The following is a 21,177-nucleotide window of genomic DNA, read 5'->3' as shown; positions in this document are numbered from 1 at the left end:
ACTACACTGTGCTTTGCTTCCCCATGAGGGTAAACGCTGGACACTCTACATGCAAAATAACACCCCCCCCTTTTTTCTTTTTTTTGGCTGTTAAAATTTGAGGGCCAGAACCTCAACTTGTATAAACTGGCAAAGCCAGTGTGGCTATTCCAATTCACACCAGATGAGAGCTGGCCCATACTCTTTAAATGAAAACCACAAGAGAGAGAAACTCAGCTAGTATTGTAAACATGATGACAAGATATTTAAGTGTTGCACTATTAACTTATTCAGTGCTAAAGAATTAGGAGTCGTTAGCAAGAATGAGGGCAAAAGACTGCTATAATAATCTCACTAAAACCATATGAAGTGTTTTTCATCTTCAGAGCACTTTACAAACCATTAAATTATAATTATTCACATGGTGCATTTCATTCAAAACTATACAGTCTACACAAGAATCATATCACTCACCACTGGAATGCGTCTGGGGGGATGTAACTGTTTAGCAATGATCGGTAACACTACATGATGGTGCAGGGCACAAAGTGAATACTGGATCCAAATGCAAAAGGAGTTCCTAAGCCTACCGAATGTAATTAGCTGAGGTGGGATTACTTGGCCATGGGGCTGACTTCGCCACAGCTATACCAAAATCCACTGTGTGCGCAAAATGTGCAAGGACTCCCTTTAGCTCCCACTATTCAGTGGTGTTGAAGACACTGTTTTCTGCACACTCGATATCTAGGAAAATGCAATAGTGTTTCTGAAAGTGATGTGATCTGAACCCTTAGTAATTCTCAAAAGGGAGCAGATCAGATACCAGCTGATTAATATCTAAATAAGAGCCTTTTCAATATTTTGGATCGAAGCCCAAGCCCAGTGTTGCTCCCCTGATTCTTTGGTCTGGGAACACCCCCAGTGGGGAGCGAGGGCCGTGCAGCTGGCACAGTCATAGTCACTTGTGCACCAAAAGTGCACCTGCTACAATATGTTATAGCATGCAGCTGTCCTTTTTGCATCCATGTTGCTAGGCCACTGAATTAAAGAAGCATCTGAGCACTAAATCTCCTTGTTAGCAATAATGCACTAGCTTAGCAAAAAGCCAGTGTCTGGATCGTAAATTACTATGAGTAACTACCTCAAGACTCATATTTGGGGTGGCTGAGTAAACACTCCATATTAGACCACAAACACTCTGCAACCTCATCAAAGCAGAATATATCTGTGAAGTTTATTGGAAAGCACAGCAAAGGGACAGCATGGTCCCAGCCCCCTACAGATCAACTCTGGGCTTGATTCTGCCTGAGTCTCACAGAAGTTGTGCAATTCAGCGGGGAGCAGGCTTTTATGGTTGCCATTTGAGGGCATTGTAATGTCCTAGAAAAGTAACAGGTGGAGTGTTTTGTGCCTGCTCAAAGCTACTCCTTAAAACAGGTCCCTAGAATGGCTTGATAACTCAATACACACAAGGTCTGCATTGACTGAAAATAAAACATTCAATTCTTTACCCTCACTTCATGTCCTGAGCCTCTGGCTATACAGGGCTTTACTAAAATTGAAGCAGAGACAGTCCGCAAAGAATCCATCCCGAGATATCCAGTGCATAATGGGACAGGGCACAGCAGGAGAGTTCAGTCATCTCTGTGGGGACCTCCAGCCCAGCTGAATGTGCTCTCTAAAGCTTTGTTCTGTATCTTATTAGAGAGAGGAAGAGAGCATTTCCACATATCAAAGGCTCCCAGGGACCCGTGACAGGATGGCACCATAACTTGCTCTTCCACCAGATGCTGACACAGCTTCCATGGCTTTTTGGCCCTGACTCCCCAGGGGCTTATACCTTGTGCTGCCTTTAGCCCCATGCAGTTGCTGTAAAAATGCTACCAAATGAGAATTCCCTGCTCTCTCACCACTGGATACACCCATTTTGCACAGAAATAACTTGTGACGCAAGATGCCAGGCTGAGGAGAATCAGGCCCTATTGTAAATAAAGCCACCCCTCTGTGCTGCAGGCATAGAAATGACAACTGCAAATCTGCTTAGGCAAGTGGTGGTGACACAGAGGACCTGCCTCAGAGACTCTGCATTGTATTAGAGACTTTGCATTCTATTGGGAATGAGGAGCCCAGGGTGCACAGCAAAAAGTCCCAAGGTACTAAACTAACATCTGCACCACCAAACTAGGAGCCACAGGCCTTTCGCCATTGTTAATTGGTGTGATTCTATAGGAGTGGAGAGGATGGTACCTTGGAAGGGCCCTGCCAACACCTGGGAGCGCTGAAAACACATTCAGAACACACAGTGTATCTGCAATGTCTCTGTCCCTGCCAACTCTCAGATCAGGACCAAGGCACATTAAAGCCACAATGAAAACTGAGTTAAGTCCTGGTTTCTATGCTGAATGATTCCACTAGCCAGGCATCCGAGCACTCAACACAACTCCATCCCCCTTAATCAAATCTCAGGTTACATTCAGCACCCTCTCCTCCAACTAACCCAATCTTGGGGAGGCATGCAGTTCCCCTTTTCCACGTCCATCGAACCTTGATGTTGGCATTCAGCACATAAACATGTTTGTTTAAATCTTTTTGCCCTGTGTAAAATCCTCAGGCTGCTTCCTGCTTCACTAAAGTTCTCTGAAAAAGCAACGTCACAGATGCCAGTGGTCTCTTTGTAGCCCACAGTATTTTCACTGTTGCAGAATGGTGCACTTCTGGGAGGCCTCTGGTGAACCAGGAGGTATCAAGAGGATTTCACAGAGGAAGAACATATTTTTAACAGATTAATTATAAGGTATTTCCATGCTCAGTATCCTTGCAGCCAAGCTAAAGGAACATTCTTCACAGAAATCACTGTTTAACTCATTCTGTGCATTTCACCTTCCGCAGGCAGAAATCTGAAGGGACAGCGCAACAATTTAGCCTTCATCTGCACTGAGTCATCACTCCAAACTTCCACAACTAGTCATCATGCTCGTGAGCTATAGGGTCTTTCTTGGATAGTCTCTAGCTGGCTGTGCATTGTGTGCTGCAGAATGCAGTCATTCCGGTAGCAAAATAAATTGATCTGACAGCTTATGTCTCCCGTTAAGGTTCTGCTCTGAGGTCTGAAATGCGACGGTGGAACAAGGTCAGTGAGGACTAGCGAAAAAAAAGAGGTTTCACTGAAGATATGTCCCCAGGTTGCATCAACTTACTGCAGTACTTTGGTGATACAGAAACATTGCTCCAAGCCCTGCATTGTATTATCTTTATATGACATAAAATACCCCTCCATGCTGCTCGTGGGGAACTCACGCCTTGTTGCTGGTATCGTCCCCACACAGTTCCTGAGTAACTCTTCACATTCACTGCCAAGCTGAAAACCCTCACCCTGGTTCTGGTTTCATTGACAAAAAAGGTAATTCCAAAATGGCACTCCCTGACCCCACATTGGCAGCCTCTAGGGCTCCTTTCCTCAGGCGTGGCAGCTATTACACTTCCTTCCACTCTGGTGGGAACCAGAGCCTAACCCCCTCTTCCAGAGGGCTACCACCATCTCCCGTACATTCCGGGTGGAGTCTAAAGAGCTACACCTGACCCCATGTGTCAGCAGTATTTGGCCTGCAGCTTTAGCCAAGGCTCCAGGGCTGCTAACAGGGTTGCCCACTGCTACAGGCTTTCTGAATGTTCTGCATTTTCATAACACAAACCGGCCAGATGACTTAGTGATAGGGGAGCCCAGGGTTCAGACCCCAGGCTCTCTCAGCTGACTGTATATACTCTGCACTGGAAATTGTTGACTGATTATACAAAGAGAAAGGTAATAGCTTCCATGTTTGTATTTAGAGTCCAAAATATACAGGGGCTTGAAACTAACCCTCTCTTCACTCATGCACACATACCCAAAGCTGGAGTACAGCTGTGTACATCTAGCATGAAAGGTCAATCTGATGATGTGCCGTTGCTCTGTGGCATCCACCACAATATGTGCATGTCAATGGGATGAAGAAAAGAGTCAGCATGGGGTATCCATGCCCCTGAGTTTGCTCACTCTTTAATCTACCCTGGGTTTTTCCAAGGTGCGCATCACTGTGGTAACTATGCTGTGTACCACAATTACGCACAGCACTGAGCATGCCCTAAGTGGCAATATTCTCACAGCTCCCTTTGTTCTCTGTGTGCGCATGCCTGGGAGTAGTTTTGGTTTTTCACTTTCCTTCTTGCTTTCGGCATCCTCCTCGGCTATCTCCCTGATTGTTGGCTGGGCCAGGGAAGCTGCTGTTACTGGAAGATGGCTTGATATTGCACCTAAATATCAACATGGTCAGGGTTAGACACATCTCATCATCTTTGATAAGGTGTCTCCCACTGCTGGGGTCCTGCCACTGTTCCCAAGTGTAGAGCACAGCTCTTCGGCCTTGTCTATTATGGGAAAATACATTGTCAGAACACGTGTTAATTAACACATTTTAACAAGACTGACATTAAATGAGTTTGCCCTGGTGTGAACAAGGACTGTCAGGTTTAAAACCTGTTAGGTAAGCACGTGATACACACTTTTAAACATAACCATCTCGGTCCATATGAAGGATAAAATTGCGTTTCATGTTGTGTTATTTAAAAAATGTTAGTTAACGTGTTCTAACTCCGTTACTTTATCAGGATAGACAAGGCTTTAGAGGGTTGTGTCCACGCAGACTCCTTTTACAAAGCTCACTCTGTATATATGTGTACTGTGTACCTGGGGGATGCATGTTCCCAGCTTTAGAGCCAAAAGCACATGTAACAAGGTGGTGTTATTTTAAAAGTAATCATCATTTTTATCTAACCTGGATCTTTATAAGACCCCCATCACCATAGTATCTAAGGACCACTTGTTTCTCCTTGTTTAATTAATACGAGCAAAGGATTTGCAGTATAGCTATTATGATCACGCTTTTAAAAACTCACAAAACAGGCTGTAGTGATTTGTCTGTCTTAATATAGGAAAATCCCATTGTTCCAACTTATATTTCAGGGACAAGGTATTTTCTTCCTTCCCACTATTTCCTATGCCCAGTGCAGCACCTTGCAAAAGATACTTTTTTTTTTTAAGTGGAGGTTTCCAGAAACAGGTGTGCCCTAATGATGTGTTAACCAGAACCAGTTTGCTGTGATTTCTGTAGCAGATATTGTTTCTAAACTGCAGACTTTCAGTGCAGGTTAGATCCACAGTCCTGACCTCCAATAAGATTCAGATAGAAGATTGGGAACAAGTTCTGACCACAGTTACCAAACAGAGAAGCCTGAAACTTGTTCAGAGCTCCAAGTCAATTAGGGCTGACTCTACAGCTAAGAATGGCACCTCCACTGGAGATACAGGATTCAATCAGAGAAGTTAGGGATGGAAAAAAACCTGAGATTATCCAGTCCAGCTTCCTAACAGTGCAGGATTGTTCTCGTCAGTATTTTCATTCCTAGAGTTCTGACCAGTCTAAATCTAAGAATCTGAACAATGGAGCTTCCATCCCTTCCCTTGGGGAGACTGTTCCACAGCCTGATACATCTCACTGTCGGGATGTTTTCCCCGATATTCAGCTTAATTTTTCCCTTTCCTAGTTTCATCCCATTACACCTATATTATATATCATTCTACATAATTCCTCCTCATCTTCAGCAATTACACCCCTCAGACTTTTGTTGTGTACTTGGCTTAACCAAACCAGACGATTCAGCTCTTTGAATCTTTCCCCAATCCCTCCAGCCCCCTGAATTTTTTATTATTGTTTTTTCTTTTAACTCCCTCCAATTTCTCAGTATCTTTCTGGTAATGTACAACAATATTCACAGTGCAGTCAGCACAGAGCCATATCAAGAGGGACTCTCACCTCCCTGCTTCACAACATGATACACAAGAGAATATGTTTAAAGAATATAGTTTAATAAAACGGCAACAACAGAAGTCACTAGTAAAATCAGCCTTACGATGTTTGTGGGGGTGGGACCCATTAGTCTGCTCTGCCAAAGATTATGAGACATCCTCATTAAATCTCACATCATGCATTATAAATGGAGAAAGAGAGAGATCTGTAAGACATACCGAAAATGTCGAGAGAAATTCCGGTCCTTTCCCATTGGTAAGCGTGTGATAGGAACAAAAGGAAGATTCTTCAGATCCTCAGGCAGATGACAGTCAGCCTAGGATCACACCCAGGACAGGGTCAGATCCAAACTAATGCAAACCACACACCAGCCGGTGCACCTGCTGTCACTTTACACCTCCCTCAGTTGCTGAGGGATATGTATCCAGATGGACCATTTGCCCATGAACTGTACCTGGGATAAGCCTCTCCTGTCTCCCCTTTCACGCTTTCCTCTTGTCTAGCTTCTTGCACTCTCTGTCCCAGAATTCAGGGTTTACCACATAATAAGGTCTTTGTTCATCAATTCGGCTTTTAAGGTTTGCTTTGCTTTTTATTTTGCCCAGTGGCTCGAGAGATGTTTTTGACCATCCTCTGTCTCCCCATACCCCAGCAAGCAAGCCTCCTGCCTTCTCTAAAACTGCAGACACGGTCTCTGTAGTTCCAGCTGGAAACTATCTTGTAGCATTATTGCAAAGAAAGGAGGACACCAATCTTTCCTGAACTCCAGAGGGTTGCCTCTGATAGTGCTAATTAGTTGACTTCTAAAGTGCTTCTGTTTAAATTACATGCTATTATAATGAGTGAAAAGCCTTAAAGGAAAACAGCAACCAGTGACTCTGGATTGCTTAGCTGTTTTCAGACCTATCCTTCGGTGAGCTTTTACTCCTGTGGCTCAGTTCAGAGCCTCTTGCCTGGAAGGCTAGGGGTTCAGATCTGTTCCAGCAGATGGCTTTATTCCCAACCCTGATTCTTCAGGAGCTGGTGCTGCATTGATATAGGATTTATCACCCATTTATACCCCTTCCAGCTTATACTCTCCCTCTCAGCCATGACATTTCCTCCCCTTACGCTCCTGCTTCAAAATCACACCAGCTCTATTTCAGAATGAGAAATGGTGCCAAAGAAGCAACTGCCTTTCTTGTGGTGTTTCAAACACACAGCAGGAGCCTATCTGTGTTTCTGTCCATTCACACTCATGCCTCAACGCAATTTGAAAAAAGCCTTCTTGAGACCAATGTGATTCAGAGCTGAGTGCAATGCTCAGTCTCGTTCCTTACACCATTGCCCAAGGGTATGAAGCAGAAGCAATACCAACACCTGCAGGAACGAGGGCTTCAGCATTATCCCCTTCCTTCCTCTTCCCAGTCTTTCTTCCTGCTTGCTCTCATTGGCTAGATCTCGGGAGCTGCTATGACCTCATCCCCTGGCAGGAAGGAGGTGTTCTACATCTTGCAGGATGGAGTCCTTTATCTCCTCTCCTCCTCAGCTTCATGCCCTCCCTCTACCATGCTGTCCCCAAAAGTGGAACAGTCTTCACATCTTCCTCTGCCAGGCATCCTCTCTCTCCTCAAACCCAGTTACTCCAAGAATCTTCCCACTGTTCTTCTCGTGATTAATAGTCCCCACACCCTTCCATATCTGACTGCTGGCCACTGCTCTACGTTTGTCTCATCTAATTTAGGAGAAATCCTGTTTGCCTTGCTCATGGCAGTATTCTCACTTGTGCCAAATACAGGCCAAACCGGCTTCTACTGAGTCAATGGGTTGATTCTCCACAACCCTTCACCTTGTGCTGTCATTTACACTTGCAGAAACAATGCACAGTGCATTTTTACAGTCATTTTGCACAAGGGTAGATGACAACCCAGGGTGCTAGGCAGTGGAGGCCCCTTGAGATGATTTAGCTCAGAAAAGGGAGGTGAGTTAGCTGTTAGACTGAACACTCTTCAGTGCCTAATCCAGGGTTGTAAAGAGCCATGTAAATTTACGCTGCAGTGTACATTATTTATCAGTAAAGATAACATCATTTTAGAAAGTCCATTTTGTAATGTCTCAGGATGGGTTAAAGTACTGAACTATATTTGGATGACATCTGAGCTGTACTATATAAATTCCTCCAATAGGGCTACCAGCCTGGAAAAAATGCTTCAGCCTTAAACATACACTGCCAGGTTAACAGAAAAAATCACTTATTCTTATCATGCAAACATCCTTACCTGTGTCACAAATACAGCAAGAGCCTAGGTTATTAAACTGAAGTAATTTTCTAAAATGTAATTTACTGTTCACAATTTATGCCAGTTTTTTAATTTGTCAGTCAGTTATATTCACTTTTGGAATTTAGCCAATTCCACTTTCAGGTTCTTATGCACCAACCCAGTGCTGCAATGTGTAAGCTGCAAATGTTGCAGGGCACAATTCATGGTTTAAAAACAAAAACCTGTTTCCACTGGGATTAAAAAATAAATTATTTCTAACATTTGTATTAGTCTGTAACGCTTATTTCTTAAACCTAAATTTGGGGCCACATTTTACCTCCAGTACTTGCTTAAAGTTGTCTATTCTCAGCTCACAAATAGCCCAGTTAATGCTCTGCAAACCCGTATATTAGGGATGTCCCACTTGACTTTTCACAGAACCATGTCTCTTCCTGACATAAGCATTCTGCCACCAAGCACTGGAAGTAGCTAAATATATTTTCTGTGACATTGCACGACATTGTCAAAATCTGACTTGGTATTATGATGTGGTGGTGTTTGCCATTTCTCCAAAATGCAGATGCTGCGTATGATATCACACCATCCCCCTAAAAGCAAAGGCTGTATCGCAAGGAACCTTAGAGGGTTAAAGAGGTTAATGGGAACTGTTATTTGCAACTGAACACCGTTAAAGAGAATTAAAACAAAGTTCCACCGCTACCATCCTTCCACCGCAGCACTTCAGTGGATACTCTCATGATACAAACCCCAGACCTTAAAGTAGTTGGGGCAGGGCATGTTCTCTGCAAGTATGCTCAGGGACACAGTGGAAACATGCATATCCCGGAGAATAGAAGAGCTGGAAAATCAGCAATACATGTGCATGTATTTACAGTCTCTGTCTTGGAATCAGGCCATCAACAACAACAACCCAGGAACATAAGAGTTTCTACAAAACAAGCTGTACGCAAGAAGGATTTGCAAATGGAAATTATTACTTCAGCTTCTGCAGCAAGCGCAGAACTGTAATTTTCACACAATGCATTTTTATGTGCACTAGACTATTATTCCCTGTAATATAAGGCTTAATTATTCGTTTAGCCACAAACGTTTTGCAGATGTGGCCATAATTATCATTAAAGAGAAGTGAAGGCACTTTTCCACCTGAGAATAGATGCTGACTTGGTCATTATGTGATAGCTGTTTGTAAACCAAGAAGAGCTAAGCAAATCAGAACAGAGAACAATGAGTCAAATCCTGAAGTTCTCAACCAGACCTTCCCCATCTTTACTCATGCAAAACTTTGTCCAAAGTCATCAACTGGAGCTCTGACAGCATAAAGTTTGAGTACAAAGGGGATAAGGATTTCAGGAAAACCATAATATCCTGAGATATTTAAGATCTGAAGAGACTGTTAAAATCATCTAGTCTAATCTCCTACATAACAGCCCATAGAATTTCACCCTGTAATTCCTGTATAACGTCCATAACTTCTGGTTGAGTTAAAGCGGTTTTTTGAGAAAGAGACATCTAGTCTTGAGTTAAAGACTCCAAGCAATGGAGAACCCATCACATCCATTAGTAAATTGTTCCAACGGCTAATGCTTTGCGCTGCTCCAGTGTAAGAGAGCAGAGAGACACAGGCTCCAGATTTCTTGTTAAATGCTAGGAAAGAGTCAAATGAAGTCTGTATGTCATAGGGTACTAAACCAAAATAAGTGGAATCATTTGTATAGCCAATAAAGCTGACATAACATGTTTTTATTGATCCAGATAATTAGCTCAATGCTTTGAAGGAGGCATGATAATGGGATATTGTTTAAACCGAAGGAGAAATCCAATATTTTCATATTTTTCAGGAAAAGGGACTCATCTGGGATTCCTTCCCCTTATTCTTCCTCTTAGCCCTCCACTCACTTCGCACAGGTGGACATAGCTACACAAGGTACAGTGCAGAGGAGAATCACACTTGTTGGGTGGTAGTGGCCCTCCCACCAACTGCTGAGGGCTGGATGTGATTTGTTTCAGAGTCCATAGATTTTGCTTTGAGCATCAAAACCAGGGCGACTAGGTAATACCGCCTTCCCTCTCTCCCAGGTGCCAACTGTGCTGTTTCTGCAGCATTCCTGATCCCAGCTCTAGCCCTGAGTTTAGATCCCCTGCATGGCAGAATGTTTCTCTAACAGCAAGAAGATACCATATTAATCCCTTCTGCACTCACACACCCTACTATCCTCTGTTCAGATAACTATTGATTGCCACTGTGGCACCATCTCCCAGAACAAAAGGCCAGTAAGTGCTTCCCTGGAGCCACTGTAACACTTTGTGTTCGTTAATGGGTGACTTTCTCTATTAATAGATGGGAGTCTGGTCCCTGGGGCGCTCTCACTTGTCACTACATGAGCTCCAGAATCTGGGAGGAATCAGCAGAGAAGTACATGGGCTTGTAACATCCCTTTCAGCTACTGAAACTGACGTCATCTTCTGCTCAGGTAATTTAATACATTCTGATCAAGTGGCTTTGTCCTACTGTGAAGGGTAATTCTGACAATCCTGCTTCAGAGACATATCCGAGACACAGGGACTTCTCATTACAGGCAAAACAACCAAAGTTTTTGTTGCATCATCTATTCTAAGCATCTTAGCAAATGACAATGCCAAGCACCATTCACAGGCTGTGACCTAATCCCTTTGAAGCAAGCATCAACTTACCCACATGCTCCAGGCTGACCTCCAGAGGCCCAGTGACCACATCCCCCTCCTCTGCCAAGTACCATACACAGGCTGCAGGCTAACCCCTAGGGTCATCTTGCCCCTCCCTGCACAGAAAAGCACCACATACACATGCAGTGGACTAGCCCACAGGGCCTGTGGTGGTGACTTACCTTCTCCCTTCCGGGACAACTGATAGCCTACTCCAAAGCAAAACTTATTCCCACACTGCAAAGTAGATGCCCAGATCGCACATCTAGGCTTCAACCTAACTCCTAGAGCCATTTTCTCAGAGTTATTTTGTAGTGTGTAGTTAAAACAATTCCTACCTTTCTCATGAGTGCAGGCTCTGCCAACAGGAGCTGCAGCCTGCCTCTCTCCAATCAATCAGTCTAGACTTTTGTGGGAGAAGGGAAGGGGGTTATTTCTGCAGACACTCTACCTTCTTTTGGTTTCCCGACTTCAGACTTGTCTCTTTCTAGGCCCTGTGCTGTCACCCTTCATCTGGAACCAAACAAGAACCCCTCAGATCATGATAGAGCAGGCACACTGGGACCAAACACCTCCATAGGCTGCACCTCTGAATTCGGACCATAGCCAACATCACTTTGTAGTACTCTGAATGCTGCATGGCGGCCCTCCCAGCCTATGGAATACACACATTATCGTGAGAAACCACTCCATCTAGGCAAGAGTACCAGCAAGGCTCAGAGGTATCTTGTGAGGCAGATGCTAGCAAACTTGGTCTCTGTGAAGGGGATGTTACACTGGAGATGAACTGGTTCAACTTATATGTAGATCACAAAGCTAGGAGAGCAGGCTGACTTGTTTCCCCTTTAACAGTTCAGCATGTTCTAGCTGGCTGACTGTCCCTGCAGGCAGGTGCTGCTTAGCTGGTGAAACTGAGTGTTTGCAGTCAGCTCCCACACATCATTTTGCCCAGCACCTTCCTCATTACCATCTGCAGCTCCTTCTGTTTGGACTCCTACTGTGTGCCATTTACAGTGCCCCAGTGCACTGAGAGAGCAAAGGATCTGGATCTGGATCTGGATCTAGCAGGGGCAGCTCCAGGCCCCAGCACGCCAAGCGTGTGCTTGGGGCGACATGCTGTGGGGGCGCTCTGCTGGTCGCCGGGAGGGCGGCAGGCAGGCCGCCTTTGGCGGCATGCCTGCGGAGGGTCCGCTGGTCCTGCGGCTTCAGTGGAGCCGCAGGACCAGCGGACCCTCTGCAGGCACGCCTGCAGGAGGTCCAATGGAGCCGTGGGACGGTGACTGGCAGAACGCCCCCCACGGCATGTCGCCGTGCTTGGGGTAGCGAAATGTCTACAGCCGCCCCTGGGATCCAAACTCCAAGGCCCCAATGCTCCATTGCCCCTCATCTTGTGCATTCAATTACATCAGTGCCAAATGCGGGTAAAACACACCCGATATGAATAGTCATGCCTTGCATCCCCTTTGCATTGGTGTAAAGCACTACACCAGAGACAAGGTTAACAAGGAATCAGGCCATGAGTCCTCTCTCAGTCCTCCATCATGCCTCCATTCCCAGAGGGACTTCATAGGAGAGTCCAAAGTCCACAATCTGAATTCCTTTTACTTAATTTAGACATGGGTCCTATTTGAATCCAAACTTCCCCAAAGTATAAGGGGAGTTAGAGCCAGGGTTCTGACAATCCTCAGCCAGCATGAAACAGCCTTACCAGGGTAGCTGGGGATTCTCCTGCTGTAAAGCCAGGATAGCTTGCTTGATAGGGCATGGGGAGCAGGCAGAGGGTTGGCAAAAGTGTGGCCAAACCATGCTGCAGTCCATAACAGCCCCTAAAGGACTGTTTCTGCCAACATAAATTAGAGCAACCCTCAGGCTGCTTTAAATTACAAAAGGGGCCAAAGCAGTCCCCAGTGAGCCCCAGGTACTGGTGCAGCTGCGCGGCTATAGCACTTTAGTGAAGACGCTACTAGGTACTACTCTGCAGACCACTTAACCCTGTCTATACCTCCTTCCTCCTGAAGGGTAGAGCAGCCTGCACTCCCAGAGACATGCAGGTAGCAGTTATGCCCCTCACATACTAAAACTGAAAAAAGTGGGCCTGATCCTTTACTCACATATACCAATGAAAAACTGGAGTCCGTCTCTGGAAGTTAGTGGAGAATTAGTGATGTAAAACTGCTGGAAGTGAGAGGAGATGTGAGCTCCTTCCTTCTGCTTTTAGGAGTGATATTTCAGTATGGCAGAAAGGGGGCTCCAGGTTTTGTGAAAATATATCATCCCTCCAAGGAACTAAATACATGTCAATGCATTTCTAACTCTAAAGGGTTGATATGTGTCAGCAACAGCTTTTCCAAGCACATCCAATCACGTTGGTCTATTCAGGGTCTAGTCTGTTTTTTTAAACTCCATGGTGTGGAAATAACAACTAATTCAGCTTCCCATGGCTGTTTCATTTACAGAAAGCTAAAAACATTTTTGAATCAAACAATTACTTTCTGACATAACAGATACAAATCATTTTTAACTTTTTTAAAAACATAACCTGCTATCTGTTTTGACCAAACCATTCATGACATAATGAGAAAGAACTACGTCAAACCAAACAGTGGTATCTTCACAGGAGAGTTTACATTGGGCTATACTGGTCATGACCTATTTGAATTTTCCCCAATGTAAAAGAAGCCTCACTCCCAGTTATTTTTATTCTTGCTATCCAGTTGCAGATACCTTTTCTGCTGCCCTAATTCCTTTTTGGGATCGTTTAACATATGTCTGACTAGAAGATTAGTGGGTTTTTTAAGGGAAACAAGTAAGAAGCTGCTTTTCCTCCTTTATCTCTCCTGCTTTGCACAGAATTTCACAGAAGATCTGCATGGATTTTTAGACAAGATGTGAGCATTCTTCGGTTTGAAGTTCTAAATTCTGTACAAAATCAGCAAGACAAAATAAAGCAAATCCAATGGGGATATTGTCTATATCTCTTAGTAGCAGTATTTCCACATAAAAACAGAGAAAACATCCATCATGCTTAGAGAAGCGGATCTTTGGCTGGGGGGAGTGGGGAAAATGGCACAATCTAAAATATATAAATCCCTCTGGCTAAAATTAAATTTCTTATCCAGTGAGTGTCACAGATGGCTGTCGTAGTTTAATACTGTGACATTCCAAGCAATTTTATTGCTGTGAAAAACATGCCGAGAAAAAATAGATTGTGTCTGAACCATTACTAAAATGAACTTAGTTGAAACCCTTCAGTAATAGAAGAATCCCTGGTGGGCAAAGGTTTTATCTTTGTCAGCAATCTAAAGTGACTGTGATAAAAAAAATCACTCATACTCCCATCTCCCTGGAAGTAGGGGATGTTCATGGAATACACTGTTTGGTTTTCTCCCAACAAATGTAGGTTGCTTAAAAAGCAGACAAATAATTTACAATAAAGTAAGTACTAGTAACACACTGTACCGCTGAACGCATCCTTACACTAAAATACAGCCTGAGGAAAAGACGTCAAGAAAGTGCATAAATATGTATAATAAACTGCATAACATGCCTAGAGTTATCATCTAATGAACAAATATGATCCGAGGTCAGTGGAATAGACAGGAAGATTAGAATCTAATGTATCCTGCACTATACACATTCAGCTAGTCAAGCCCCAAGTTAAAGGGACAATATTAATTTAAGTATGGCATTAACATTTATAGTTTGTAAAAACAAGCTTTTATAACACTGAGGAGCAATAGAAAGAGTCAATTAATATCCAGTGTCAATCAAGCAGATAGTGATAGGGTTAGACATTTCCATAACTTAACAACTCTACTGAAAATAGTTGTTTTTAAACCCAAACACTGCTCTATTGGGCACCTAAAAGTGAAACAGATGATAACGAAAAGTGACTGCGACTTCACTGATATTCACTGTCCAAGCTGAGAGAAATGCAAAATGTAAACAAAGAGCAGAAATAGTGACCAGTACACTGGATTTTTAAGGCACTAAAATGCTGTTAGTAACTTAAGAAAGAAATCTGTTTCTTTATAACACATGATTTTTAAGTTGAGTGTCCCTTAAAAGTATCTAGAAAAAAATACTCAGTCATTCTGAGACAGCATTAGGAAGGTACTCTTCAGTATAGCGATGTGCTGCAACTTCTCTGCTGATACTGCAACTCCTCCATGTAATAAAAACAGTTGTGAAATGAAAGAAGAGCCCAGAAGTTCACACACTGTTGGGATCCCAGCTGGCCCCAAACTAACCAAAATCACAACACAGTCACTTTCTAACTTAAATATGTGACATCGTCCACACACACACACCTCTGCACACCGATACCCAAGTTCAACCTGGAGGTGTTCCCCAACTAACAAGAGAGTTCCATTGTTTGGAGTCATTGTTTGAAAAAAACAAGTCTGACATTTATAAGTGCCTGAGGAATCGAGGAAAAAGTTTCCATGTCTCCCTCTACTTGGCTGAGTCCCACTGACCCAACAAGTCACCTACGACAGAAGCCCTTGTACAGGGAGGATGTTTAGCATTAATTAACTTTAGCAGGCTGAGTTTTTGCAGTGTTATCATTAGATTATGGAATTAAGTTGTTAAAAATCATTCCAGTTCCACCCCGACTCCCCCAGGAAAGGTCTCATTTGTTACTTACCCAAGGCAGCTCATCTTTCCCTCTTGCTGCTGTATTTCATCATATCTGAGCAGAACTAAAATTGTGCACTTAACTATGTACACCAACCATATGGGCAAGGGGCCTGAGCACAGCGAGGAGCTGGCACAGCACGTGCATTATCCCTGCTATCCACAACGAAACGGATGAAAATGTCAGCAAATTAAAATCTGCAGGAGCTTAATTCGGGATAAATGGGCTGAAATCCATCTGAAAAAAAAAAATCAACCCCAGCATGGAGGGAGGGGGAGTGTTTCTCCAGAAGGGGGATTTGATTGTGTGCTAAATCTATGGGTTCTTAAGGTATGCCAAACAAACACCTTCCAGGAAATATGTTAAATCATTAAGGGGGGAGAAAGGGAGGCATATGGAGGAATCATCAAAGGAGGAGACCCAACAGCAGCACCAGCATCCCAAAATTAAATCCAGCTAGTGCTAAGGAAAGAGCCAATCAGGCTACAGCTGGGGTTAGAAGCTAAACTGGGGATTTATAAGCTGCATTACTCTACGCACAATACATGCCAGCACGGAAAAATCTGCATCACATCCAGAGGTGTGCTTTAACCAGAGAAAGAATGTGCTTGTGTGCTGGGATCTGGGGCAGGGGACAGTGCATGGTAAACTGTGGGCCAAGAGATGGCAACTAAGTGCACATCTTGCAGGGGGGGCACAGAAGGCCCTATCAGCAGAAAAAATGCTAGTTTCACTGCCCAAAGGGCAGACCACAGAGGGGCTTGCTGGGGACCCAATTATAACACTCCTTATCTCACCATTTCTCTATGAAAAAAATTACTAAATTTGTGCTGAAATAGACAATTAAAATAATTCATCAGAGAATTAACATGCAGAAGGACTGTATGTATTTTATTGTGAAACCATTGGATTCCAGTGATAAAACCAAGAATACTCTCATGCAACATGTCTCCATTCTGCTTCTTTATCTTCTACTCCTGGATGCACAGTGAGTCACTGGAAGCCCCAAGATTTCAGATGCAAAGTACCGCACTGGTTTTGAAATGGGCCAGAAGTCAGTGGCCATCTGGACCTCTTATATCTAGGAACTTATGTGGCCCATATCACTACAGTATCTGTGTCTAGGAGTCACCGGGGCAGGCAGCAGCCTGGCAGAGGACATTACTGGCTTTTGATGTCATATGGTGCTAATGATTTCCTATCTCACACACACCTTTATAAGAGAGAATTCAGCAGTCACACTGAGGCCAGGTCCACACTACAGCGTTAAATCGATTTAAACAGCGTTAAAATCGATTTAACGCTGTAACCGTCCACACTACAAGGCACTTAAAATCGATTTTAAGGGGTCTTAAAATCGATTTCTGTACTCCAGCTAAACGAAAGGAGTAACCCTAAAATCGATATTACTAAATCGATTTAGGGTTAGTGTGGACGGATATCGAAGTTATTGGTCCTATTCTTTTACTGAGCTAGCGAGAGTGCACCGCTCCGGAAATCAATGGTACCCTGGGACCATGGACGCACACCACCGAAGTAATGTGCCCTAGTGTGGACGCGTAAAATCGATTTTATAAAACCTGTTTTATAAAATCGATTTTACTAATATCGATTTAAAGCTGTAGTGTGGACCTAGGCTGAGTGACTGAATATACAGCCACTGAAAGAAGTCAAAGGCACGGGCTCCTTTTCTTATGTAGAAATTCAGCATTTGTAAACCCATGGCATGCTGACCATGAATGACTGAGTCACTATAGAAAATGTAAAGGAAATTAAACAGAGATGCTGGGGAAAGGTTTCAGTGCTGATGAAAAGTACCAGAAGACTGAGTTTCTCGGCTTATCTCCAGCACAGGCACAGAACAGCAACAAGCCTCCCCTACTATGCTCCACCACCTCCCAAAAGGAATTCAGGCTCCAGGGCCCATTTAGTGCTTGGGCTTTCTTCTGAGACTGCCAGCAAGGAAGCCAATTAGTGCTATTTGTGGTGACAGGCTTTTTATTGTGTGGACACCTTTCTACTGGATAGAAAACATCAACTCATTTCTGCCACTAAATGACATTGGTTGATGAGACAAGGTGGGGGAAGGTAATATCTTTTATTGAACCAACTTCTGTTGGTGTGCAAGACAAGCTTTCGAGCCACACCAAGCTCTCCTTCAGAAAGGTACTCCCAGCCTCATAGCAAAATGCAAGATGGAGCTGATTATTTAGCACAAGTATTTAGCACATATTGTAAGGGATCATTAGTTGGGAATAAATTTCAGCAACCTGAGCTGAATTCAAACTGAGAGCTAACAGGCAAAAGGTTCCATCTCATTTAATCTATTCTGAGTCATCCAGTCCCCTTCCAAAAGGCATTTGTTGAGTTTGCTCAATTTAGCTCATCTTATGAGGGTCACATTGAATTCATTGGCTGCAAACACCACAGAGTGAAAGTCTCTGAATGAGCTCTACACAGGTGAGCTGCTATTGTGGAAACCCTTGGCTTCATGTGAACCTCATAAAAAGATTAAGTCACTCTGTTCTCAGTACTGCACTAAACCCCTTACGTAGCTTAAACACAGGCAAAACCACCATTCACTTAAGTGGGAGTGTGATGAGGGCACCCCAGTCCCTTGACTGGCAAGGAAGGGATTAACCTGTCTGCTTAGGAAGAGCCTCAGCTGCTAACAATAACTGCAGAGACAGTTAAGGAGCAGTCACATGACTGAACAGGGTCAGCTGATAATTGGGCAAGCTCTAAGCTCAGCACAAGGAGAGATCTGTAGGGAATAGCAGGGTACTTTTAGAATAGACCCAGAAAATGCTGGGATGCTCTCTGCAGTGGGCTAGGGAGACAGCCTAGGAAACTGCTAGAAAGGGAGAGCAGGGACTAGAGAAGCCTAGGGAGACTCAAGGTCTGAGGGAGAGTAGCAGAACTCTATTCAGAGGCAATTGGGGAGCTGAGATGTGAAGGAAGGATCCAATGGACTTGTGAAGCTCTGATATGAGAGTGATTGGGGAATCCAGGAGGGGGGTTACAAGGATGTGGGGAACTTTAAAGAATGACTTTACAACTCAGCAGGAATCTCAATCACTTAGAAGCACTGGAACTGGCTTATGTGAGGGGGGAGACTGAAGTATCTGGAGCTGGGAGATCAGGTGATGATGTTACAGGGAGTCTTGCTTCTGGAAGGACTGAGCAGGAGTGGTGTAAACACCTCAGAATACGGTTCCCTTAGAACCCTGGTGTTTCAGCTGAATGCTGAGGACACTGTCTTCAAAGGGTCATTGCCCATCAACTTTCAAACAAGACAGTATGTTTAATCACAAAAAGCATTGCTGGAGAAAAACTGATGCTTAAAAAATCCCTCAGCCTTCCTCCGTGTGTGTGTGCATGCCTGTGGATGGGTTTTGTTTTTGTAAAGGTAAAGAATTTTGGGAAGGCTTGCTTTTTCTTAAAAAAAGATTAGCTGGGAAATTTCTTGTTAAACTTTAAAAAAATGGAAACATGTTAAACACATAGTTATGGTCACTCAAACATCTTTAACTCTGCCCTTGCATCACTGCCCACAGAACTGAAAACAAAGGGTTAAATCTGCTCTCAGGACACCGTACATCTGCAGCACACCAGTGACCGCAAACACCGAGAAATGATCTGACTGGCTGACCTCACTCAGGGTGATAGTCTCTACGCTGCTGCATCATTCACACTGAAGTGTGTCTTTAGATCACTACAGCCAATGACTTCTGTCTTCTTTAAGACTAGGCATTCGCATCTTAAGTCACTTGGTTTGGGACAATGCCCCTAATGCATGAAGAATCCCAAAGAGTAAACGTGTTGGCATATTGGGAGACAATATAGACACTCAGGGCTGGAATTCAAAGCCTGGGCAGATGTTTCTGAAACTCCCCCTAGATGCCTACCTACAGCTTAGCTGCCTAAATAGTTTTAAAAATCTGGTCTATAGTGCCCAACCCTGCAAGATGCTGAATGCACTCAAGTCCCACTAAAGCCAAAGGGAGCGGAGGGTGCTCAGCACATGGCAATAACAGGCCCAAAGCTACTACATGCCCCATGAGGACATGTTGTTTCAGTCCATTTAGCACTGAGTTGTTCCTCTCAGGAAACTGGAGCATTCTTCAGAGTTTTTACACCAAGTGCTCAGCACAGACAGCTGGGAGCTCAACTGGATTACAAGAGTTCCTCAGATTTGCCCATTGCCAAACATCCTCCTTGGGGACCCAGCTGGCTCTCCAGCCAAGAGGTGATCTTGCCAGCTGCAGACTCTGGGGAACTGTTAGGTCTAAATGCTCAATCAAATGTTAAACCAAGGCCACACTTACCACAGAGCTCCTCGACCACAAAAAAATCGCAACCATTAATTATACTTAGTCCTCTTTGTCTCCAGGTCTGGAGGCTTTGAATTAAAGGGAAATTATCTGCTTGCTTTGTAAAGAAGCTCCTTCTGTTCCCAGATCTCACTTCTGTCTCTGCATTGTCTCCAACCCTTTATTCCAGGGCCACACTCCACAGGTGGCCAAGAGAGTTACAGTTCAAAGACATGAGAACTGCTGTTCCTGAAGCTCTGGTGAGTGGTTTGTTGGTGCATCACCGGATTTCTAGTTTGCTGCTGCTGCTGCCCAACTTCTCTGAGGGTTGGCACCAGCAAGATGGAAAAACTAAATCTCATCTCCTCCCACTGGACTCTGATCCTCTGGAAAGAGGCACTGAGCACCCTCTGCTCCACTGGGGTGGAGAGTGCACAGCACCTTACAGGACCAGCACAACACAGAAGGGTGGGCAGAATTCAGACAGCATCAACGCAAAGGAGATGGAACGAGAGGGAGGAGCAACTCAAAGTACACTGGGGTATGAAAGCAAGAGCAGGGGTGAGAGCCAAGCAAATGTACGTTACCCACCAGCCTCTCAGCACAAATCATTACAGCCCCTTCCATCCCAGACAGTCATTCCAGACCTCCACACTACTCAGCCTTCAGACGTCATGTGCCCTCATGACATGTCCTCAGGCTGATTTCAGAAGGAGGAAGGAGAGAGGCGGGGTATCTGTATTGTTTTTTTAAAATAGCTAGGAAACTAAAATAAAGAGGGAGGACAGCTCCTTTCACCATTTCCTTCTGCTTGGCTTGAAATCCTGGAGACTTCACAAGTCTGCCAGGCTGAGTAGATTTCCACACACTAGTCTAGCGAGGCTGAGAGGGGATTTCCATATGCTAATCTAAGGACCCTGTTGCCTCCGATACAATAGCTCAGAGTTAAAGAACTTATGATTCAGTCAGTAGCATCCAGAAACCCTTATCCAGTTTGCACTGATTGCCATTCACTTGAATGTGCAGAACACAGTACAGACTGATGTGAATTACAGCCTGTGTGCACTCTACCCAGGTATGCTGTAGGTCCACACACATTTTTAATATATTAACAACAATACCTTTCTCAGAAAACCTCCAGATGCTTAACAAATATTCTTTTCAAAGCCTCCCAGCACTCCTGAGATGTAGGCATTATATCACCCCAAATTTACAGAAGAATAAACTGAAGCACAAAGAGGTTAAGTGACATGCCCAGGAGCAGAGTCTGAAAAAGAACTCAGGAGTAATGCCTCCCTCACACCCGCTCTATCCATTAGACCAGGGTTTCTCAAACAGGGGTCGCCGCTTGTGTAGGGAAAGTGGTGGCCAGTCTGTCCCTTGGCCTGCGTCGCTTCCAGCAGCTTCTCTTGATGCAGAGCAGTGATCCACGGCCAGTGAGAGCCACGATCGGCTGGACC

General features: G+C 44.2%; 1 protein-coding gene across 8 annotated transcripts in view; it reads right to left on the bottom strand.

Annotated features, from left to right (window-relative positions):
• Positions 1-21,177, bottom strand: part of GRID2IP (Grid2 interacting protein) — a 103,669-nt gene that overhangs the window by 44,202 nt on the left and 38,290 nt on the right. The window contains exon 1 of one of the 8 annotated variants that reach the window (XM_030576981.1): positions 15,414-15,647. The exons of 6 other annotated variants lie outside the window; for them this stretch is intronic. In XM_030576981.1, the coding sequence (XP_030432841.1) occupies positions 15,414-15,427 (14 nt within the window). In that variant the 5' untranslated portion in view covers positions 15,428-15,647. Of the gene's footprint in view, positions 1-6,040; positions 6,917-15,413; positions 15,648-21,177 lie in introns of those variants that run through there. One more of the 8 variants, XM_030576980.1, reaches the window with a different exon arrangement.

This window comes from Gopherus evgoodei, chromosome 10 (assembly GCF_007399415.2).
Source record: "Gopherus evgoodei ecotype Sinaloan lineage chromosome 10, rGopEvg1_v1.p, whole genome shotgun sequence".
In the NCBI taxonomy this organism is placed as follows: domain Eukaryota; kingdom Metazoa; phylum Chordata; order Testudines; family Testudinidae; genus Gopherus; species Gopherus evgoodei.
This window is presented reverse-complemented; position numbering and strand designations above follow the sequence as displayed.